General features: G+C 42.8%; 1 protein-coding gene across 1 annotated transcript; it reads right to left on the bottom strand.

The window, feature by feature from the left end:
- Positions 1-315: 315 nt before the first annotated feature.
- Positions 316-2,383, bottom strand: NDUFB7 (NADH:ubiquinone oxidoreductase subunit B7). Its single transcript, XM_075187499.1, has 3 exons — positions 2,239-2,383; positions 722-890; positions 316-552 (listed from the first exon to the last, which is right to left on the bottom strand). The coding sequence occupies exons 1-3, from the start codon at positions 2,333-2,335 to the stop codon at positions 468-470; spliced, it is 351 nt and encodes a 116-aa protein (XP_075043600.1). The 5' UTR covers positions 2,336-2,383; the 3' UTR covers positions 316-467.
- Between the last annotated feature and the right edge of the window lie 5,839 nt (positions 2,384-8,222).

Genomic DNA, 8,222 nt, shown 5'->3' with positions numbered 1-8,222 from the left:
GGGTTTCCTCCGGGTGCTCCGGTTTCCTCCCACACTCCAAAAACATACTGGTAGGTTAATTGGCTGCTATCAAAATTGACCCTAGTCTCTCCCCCTCTCTGTGTGTGTGTGTGTCTGTCTATATTAGGGAATTTAGACTGTAAGCTCCAATGGGGCAGGTACTGATGTGAGTTCAGCGCTGCAGAATTAGTGGTGCTATATAAATTGATGATGATGATGGCGTGACTATTATTCAGGGGACTGCCTCCTAGTGACTGGATAGGCTACATTCTCATGAACGCTACATGGGCAGAACAAACAAATGCTTTGACTGTGTACAAGTATCAGGTTGATTTTAATACATTCTTGGATGGAACACCACAGACTGATCACAATGACATGAGGATAACAGACTGATCACAGCAGAAATCTTTATTTTAAAGCGTTTATAATTAATCCTCCCTTTATAAAGTACAAGATTGTGGATATTATGCGGCTTCTGTTGTCTGTTTCTGCGTCTTCCTCATTAACAGGCGACGCTCCCGCTCATATTGCTTCATTCGCAGCACGTAACTAGAAGATAGAAAGAGAAAAAAGACAGAGGAGACGTGTTATCAATGAACTGTCGCAGTAGTCTCCTCTTCACCCCTCCCTACTTGGCTTTTAGTTTATTTACACTGCAGTCTCCATAAAGACCCCCTGATATATGCACAAAACAAGAGTAACTCAAACCTATACTCACTCTTCGTGCTCACAGTAGTCCCATTCGTGGCGCTCGTGCTTACAGGCGAAGATATTCGGCCACATGTCTCTCTTACACTTCATGAATTTCATGAGATGATGAGCGCAGTAGTCTCTCTGCCTCACATGCAGCTGAGCAAGGTTCATCTGTTCCTGGGTAGCGACCATCACTGAATGACAGAACAGCAGGAGTTATATAACCCCTATATTGAGAGGAGAAGAGCTATAGGATTGCACTACGCGTTTACTTCTTACCTCAAAGGGAAACAATACCACGGCTATCCAAATACATAAACTACTCCACCTCTCTGTTATTATTATATACCTAGTACCTAGGTGCATGAAATACCAACACAACACTTAACAGAAATAGACCATGGACTTGAACTGGACAGACATAATTAGTTTGTTTTGTTAGTTTGATTGGACACATAGCCGCATACAGCTGTGACCTTGGACAAGTGACTGTCTCATTGTGTCACAGGCAAGAAATATTATATTGCAAGTCTTCAAGGACAAGTGTCTGGAACATTGTGCATTATACCTGATATCAAAATAAAAATGACAGATTTGGGGGGATGTTTGAAGAACATGATACAGATTTAGCCAGTAAAACAGATATAGATGTCATTTTGTTATAGAAACCAACAACAATGTATATGATACAAGTGATGCAATTAATAGTCATCATCTTTCATAGATATGGCAGGTCTCATGATACAAAAGTCACTACATAGCCCAGACACTCCATATTTACTAAGCGGCGGTTTCAACAAACCGGTGATTCTTGGCTATTTCCTGACATTTGTTAAAATGGCAATTTTTATTAAAGACAGCCCATTGGGACTGGTCTTCAATAAAATTGTCGTTTTAAGAAAATTATGACAAACCGTGGAAAATCAGTGGGGGAACCACTGTGTAGAAAATATACCCCCGAGTCTAATTAAGCCTCTAAATACTTTCATTGCACCTGTAAAAGGAATATTTGAAATATCAATTTATTATTATTTTATATTTTACAACATAATTGAACCTGCATCTGGGATAATAGTGATTGGCACTACAGTATACCTCCCAATGTCCAAAGAGAAACACTTAACATACTAACAAACTTTAATAAAATAGCTTTAATCAGACAAAATAGAAGAACAAGGCCACAACCGATAGAAGGATTTGGGTCAGATTATAGGGTAGACCTACCTGACCTGTGGAACTACAAGGCTCAGCATGCCCCACCAGCCTATTCTATAGGGTAATAAGTAGAAAATAACAGGAGCAAGAGATGATAATATGGCTGACCACCAGTGTCTCAATAGCTGCTGTAGAACTACAAGACCCAGCATGCCGTACTTGGTCATGGCTGACATGCTGGGACTTTTAGTTCCCCAACCCATGGAGGTCAACTATATTTAATGTACATGGATAATGGAGGAGGGGGACACTGACACTACGGTGGTCCCTGCTCGATAAGGAGGGGGCTCTGTACATTAATATGGGGTGGCTGGGTGCACCATGTACCCCTTTCCTCGAACTGTGGGCCCACCGGGCTGGCCGGTAGGGTCTTCGGGTCGGGTTCGCCATCCCCCAGGTACCGCCGCACCAGATGAGCGCCCATCCTTCGCTGCCACCAGGGGTCACCTCCGCTGACTAATATGACACAAAACTCCAATCAAACCCACATCCGTCACTTTTATAGGAGCCATTTTGGCGAAGCCTTCCCCGTAGAAATCTATGATTCTTTGTCTACGGAAATATGGCGACTGCTACGTCTTAGCGCTAGGTAACTGCAGACACACTTAACTGACATATAGTCCTACAAACTCCAGCTAGTGAATTAACCATAGAGTACTGAACAGGTTGCAGACCGGACATTTACCAGACGGTGTCTCTTACAGATGCTGTAGCGCAACGTGTGATTTGGAGGACTATTGTCTACAGACAGTGACAATGAAGGATATTCTCAAAAGTTGGCAAAAAAACGTGTAATATTCTCCCACAATAAAATATAGAACACAGTTGTAAAACTATTAGTTGTAAATTGTAAATTTGTATTACTAATGTAAACCTACCATGGATGTCAGAATTATGCATTTATACGTAAAAGTTGGTAGAAAATAAATTTGAATATAAAAATAAATGACATTTTTGGCTTTAAAAAAATATCAAACTGTGAATGCCGAAAAGTATCTCAGAGTGAAAATAAAGGTTTAATGAAATGCTGATTTTTAACAAAAAAAAAAATATTACAAACCATAGTTTTGGAATGAGGATATTGTATCGGTTGATGCCAAAATTGTAACTTATGTTACTGTCCGATATTGTATCTAATATTTTGCATTTAAAAAATAATAATATTTATTTTATATAGACTCACTGTCATTAAGGTGAACAGATTTTTCCAAGATTGTTTTCAACTATCATCATTTTAGAGACTATCCTACTGTTTTGTTTTGTTAAAATTTACCTTCTTGAATTACAATAATCTCATTCTCCAAAATAAAATCTTTTGTCTAAATTACTCTCCACATCTCTGCTCAACTCTTTCTGCAATAGAAACTGAAATCTAGACCTATTATTATTATTATCTTTAATTTATAAGGCGCCACAAAGAGTCCGCAGCGCTGTACATGACATATACAGAAAACAGTGACCCATGACACAACATGATACAGAAAGAACAAAAAATTAACAAAAATATATATACACACAGACACAGGTAACAGGGTAATGCAAATCAAATTATTTCTGGGACAATGAGTGAAAGAAATGGAAGAAATCACTGAGAAGAAGGCCGAAGCTTAAGAAAACAGGGCTAGGGAAGCAGCCAAGAGGTACAGGGGGTGATGGAATAGTAGAAGGAGCACACAAGGAAAGAGGGACCTGCTCCTGAGAGCTTACATCCTAAAGGGAAGGGGGAGACACAAATAGGGTGGTACTAACTGGGGAGAGAGCCAGGACAAGGAAGTAAGGAGGACTGATAGACTTGAATAAAGAAATGAGTCTTAAGGGCTTGAAGCCTTTGAAAGTAGATGCTAACCTGATGGAACGTGGAAGATCCGTTCCACAGCTGGGGAGCAGCCCGGGCAAAGTCCTGAAGACGAGAGTGAGAAGAGGGGATCAGTGAAGCAGTGAGGCGGCGGTCACAGGCAGAGCGGAGGGGGCGGCTAGGAGTGTAGGTAGAGATGAGATTGGAGATGTAGGGAGGGGAGGAATGATTAAGAGCTTTAAAGTTGAGGGTGAGGAGATTAAATTTAATTCTGTAAGGTATGAGGAGCCAATGTAGTGACTGTAGGAGGGAGACCGCAGAGATACATCGGCGGGAGAGAGAAATGAGGCGGGCAGAGGGAGAGAAGTTTGGAGGCCGCAGGGTCTGAGGGATTGTCTATAGGGATATTAAAGTCCCCCAAAATTAGGGAGGGATGGTCAGAGGAGAGAAAGTGAGGGAGCCAGGTGGCAAAGTGATCAAGAAATTGGGAGACAGGACCGGGAGGACAATACATAACAGCAACACGGAGGTGGAGTGGGTGAAATAGGCAGATAGAGCGAACCTCAAATGAGGAAAAAGAGAGGGAAGGTTCATGGGGAAGAACCCGAAAAGAGCAGCAGGAGGAGAGAAGTATGCCAACGCCACCACCTTGCCGTTCCCCAGGTCTGGGTGTGTGGGAGAAGGACAAGCCCCCAAAAGAGAGAGCAGCAGGAGAGGTAGTGTCCTCGGGGGATAGCCAGGTTTCAGTGATGGCAAGCAGGTTGAAGGATCTAGAGATAAAGAGATCATGGATAAAGTTCAATTTGTTACAGACTGATCTGGCATTCCAGAGACCACAGGATAGTGGAAGAGAGGGAAGAGGAGAGATGTGGATGTGATTGTTTGGTTTGCTCGACTGCAAGGGTGAGTATGATATGGAGCGAGGGGAATGACAGGGAGAGAGAGTTGGAATTGGACGAGAAGCAGAAATAAGAGGGGATTTGTCAGCAGACAGGAGACGAGGGGCAGGGGAGCAAGAGGTGGGGGAGGAGTGGAGATGTAGATGGGGCAGATAAGGGGGTTTATGAATGGGAGAGGCAGAAGGTAGGAGTGACATGAGGGAATAGATTTCCTGGGGGAAAGAGAGGGAGGAGGTAGGTAGGAGCAGACTGACGCTGAGAGAAGAGCAGCGAAGGGGGCAAGAGGGAAAGGGTGTGAGTGGGGAAAGGGAGGAGAGAGGTAAAGATGGTGGAGGGGGCAGTGAATCAGATCAGGGGCACAGAGGAACAGAAGAGAAGAGAGGAGTGAAATTGGGAGGGGGGTGGGAAGGGAGAGGGGAGAGGGGGGAGTGTGGAGGAGGAAGAATAAGGAAAGGTTGGACAAGGGAAGCAGGGTGATAGAGGGAGAGGACAGAAGTGAGAGAGGAGTAAATCATGATAAAGCTAGAGAAGGTGTGGAATAGACAGTTGAAAGTAATCCAGAAATCAAGGAGGGTAAGGGCTTACAAGTGGAGTGAGGAAATTGTGAGAGCAAGAAAGGTGAGTGAAACGAGAGAGAGCAGCGGTAGTAGGAGAGAAAAGAGGAGGAAAAGATGTAAAGTATGAGCCATGTAATAGGAAGCAGCAAGGTAAGCAGAGATACCAGATGGTTGTGTTAAGAATAACAGTTAGATTAGACAGTGACATGATTGTAAGGCAATCAGGGGCAAACGCAGGATTTGTAGAGGAAGGTTTCCACACCACACCACCAGGGGGCGTGGCTATAATATTAGACAGTGCTTGGCTGCTCTCCAACTCTTCCTATCCCCATAATATACATGGGCAATGCTGCGTGCACTACTGTTAGGTGCACACAGCTCTCCCTTTTCAAGCAGAATCGTGTGAAGCGGGGGCAGGGTCCAGCCACCTCAAACATACAGTGCCCCAGGCTTGGGGGGGGGGGGGGTTTACAGGCACTAGAAACCCCCCTCCCCTCCGTTTGCCTATGGCAATAGTATAACATAACGCATAATACAAGGTGTACTAAGCTGGTTATGTAAGTCCACAGGACAAGAGGGAGCCAGTAAAAAAAAACAAGCTAAGTGGGGCAACAGTGTGGTTTTTAAGCTGGGAATACAAGAAGCATAAGTAGAATCAACAAGTCCTATTAAAACTGCAGCAGCCAAAAATAAGTGTGAGAGACAGATCAGCAGGGAGTGTCCAGGCAGCTAACAATGCAGGTGGTGGAGGAAATCAGAGCTTAGGCTGATTGTGGAATGTTGTCCTCATGTAGTAGTGTTTGCAGGTAGAAGGTTCCCCTCCTGTTCATCTCTTGTATATCTCTGACTCTACTAACTAAATTAGTTATTACACTTGTAAAAATCCTCACTTAGAAGAATGCTCACTAGCTAACAACCTCACAGGCTTAAACAGCCTTAGACTGCTGTTTACGTAGGTTCAAATAACCATGTGACCACTTTCATGAATTAACCCCAAATAATCACACACTACAAAGTAATACAATTCTAAAACAAACAAATAGAGGGTAACCATATCATATAACTAAAAGACTGCACATATGATCTTTTACAGATAGCTCGAGCAGTCGCTGAGTGAGATCTAATATATAAAAGAGAAAATTTGTCCTTCTGTCTGTCTTTCTATACAAATCCACATTTTTCAAGCGAAGATCATGAAATTTTGCATACGAGTGTATTAAAACATGACGGAGGCAACTAAAAAATTTTAAAATTGAAATTCATTACGGGGTGGGGGTGGCAAGGGGGGTAACACTTAAAAATCTTCGAAAACGACCATAACTCTGGAATGTCTGGAACAATTTACACCAAACCTGGTTCACATATGACTTACAGTCTGACAACAAATATTGTGGGGGCAAGACACCCCTAGCACTCCTAAGGGTGGGGGTGGCGAGGGGATTAACAACTAAAAATCATCTAAAACGACCATAACTCTGGAATGTCTGGAACAATGTCTTGGAAGAAGTTCCAAAAAAAAGGGGAAATATATTTTTTCTGGATGCACCCGGAGGAACAGGTAAGACGTTTCTCATCAAGTTGTTACTTGCTAAAATTCGAGTACATTCCAATATAGCTATTGCTGTGGCCTCTTCTGGAATTGCTGCAACTTTGCTCCCTGGTGGAAGAACAGCACATTCAGCTTTCAAGTTACCGCTTAATCTGGCCCGAAGTGAAACTCATGTCTGCAATATCACTAAACGAACAGAAAAAACTCAGATTCTGCAGCAATGTCAGTTCATTGTATGGGATGAATGCACCATGTCACACAAAAATGCTTTACAGGCCCTCAATCAAACACTTCAATTTTTAAGAGGCAATGATTTACTAATGGGTGGAGTCACTGTTGTATTGGCTGGAGATTTTCGACAAACATTGCCGGTCATTCCAAAAGGAACAATGGCGGAGGAAATTAATGCATGCCTTAAATCATCACATCTTTGCAGGCATGTTCGCACTTTGCGACTAACCACAAATATGAGAGTTTCTCTGCATGGCAACACAATGGACGGTCAGTTTGCTGATCATCTCTTAAATATTGGGAATGGTTTAATGCCGCTTCATCCAGTAACTGGTCTCTTCAAACTCAGAGAAACACTTTGTAACACAGTTGTGTCTTAAAATTCTTTAAATCCCGGGCAACGCCGGGTATTCTGCTAGTTTACCATATAACTAAAAGACGCCACTAATTCCACAGCTCTGTACAGAGAACTCATTCACATTAGTCCCTGCCCCATTGGAGCTTACAGTCTAAATTCTCTAACACACAGACAGACAGAGACTAGGGTAAATTTGATAGCAGCCAATTAACCTACCAGTATGTTTTTGAAGTGTGGGAGGAAACTGGAGCACCCGGAGAAAACCCACGCAAACACAGGGAGAACATACAAACTCCACACAGATAAGGCCATGGTCGGGAATTGAACTCATGACCCCCAGCGCTGTGAGGCAGAGGTGCTAACCACTGAGCCACCGTGCTGCCCTAATTTAAGACATTTAAGGTGGTCAGCATTAACAAAACTCTATTTCTACTAACAGTGACTATATTAAATATTCACCCCGTTTAAGGTCAGCAATCATATCTCTATCAGAAAGACACTTTATAAAAATGGGATCTATTGCAGAGCAGTAAGGCAGGAACATCTGTCTATTCACAGCAGATACAAAACTCTATCTGCGCTGGAGAGCGGTCATTTCGTCCTTCGTATATGACATCTACTCTGTCTCCCACATCTGGGTGAGATGGTTCGTAGTTTGAACATTGTCGTATAGATCTAGACTGAACATTCGACTTAGATATGTGCTTTTGTTTCTACATTTTGTACCCAATAACTTACAGTGACGATATTAATTATTCATAACTCAGAGGATTCTACAGGAGCATCTCAGGCTATTTATCCCTGAGCTGTAGATGTGCCTACATGGGTGGCAGAACACACCCTATTTTTCCAGATGGAACTGGAAAAGGTGGTAAATTTTATTAGCCTTGCACGCCGCTTGTTTGCCAAGTTTGGAAATGTT

Source organism: Mixophyes fleayi, chromosome 10 (assembly GCF_038048845.1).
Source record: "Mixophyes fleayi isolate aMixFle1 chromosome 10, aMixFle1.hap1, whole genome shotgun sequence".
NCBI lineage: Eukaryota > Metazoa > Chordata > Amphibia > Anura > Limnodynastidae > Mixophyes > Mixophyes fleayi.
This window is presented reverse-complemented; position numbering and strand designations above follow the sequence as displayed.

What these genes read in the sequence shown, in the direction of transcription:
- NDUFB7 (XM_075187499.1), bottom strand. Translation starts at nt 2,335, where the DNA reads ATGGGCGCTCATCTGGTGCGGCGGTACCTGGGGGATGGCGAACCCGAC. An exon ending in CCCACAGTTCGAGGAAAGGG is followed by an intron (nt 891 to 2,238) that starts GTACATGGTGCA and finishes TCTGTCATTCAG; the next exon opens with TGATGGTCGCTACCCAGGAA. An exon ending in GACTACTGTGAGCACGAAGA is followed by an intron (nt 553 to 721) that starts GTGAGTATAGGT and finishes TCTATCTTCTAG; the next exon opens with TTACGTGCTGCGAATGAAGC.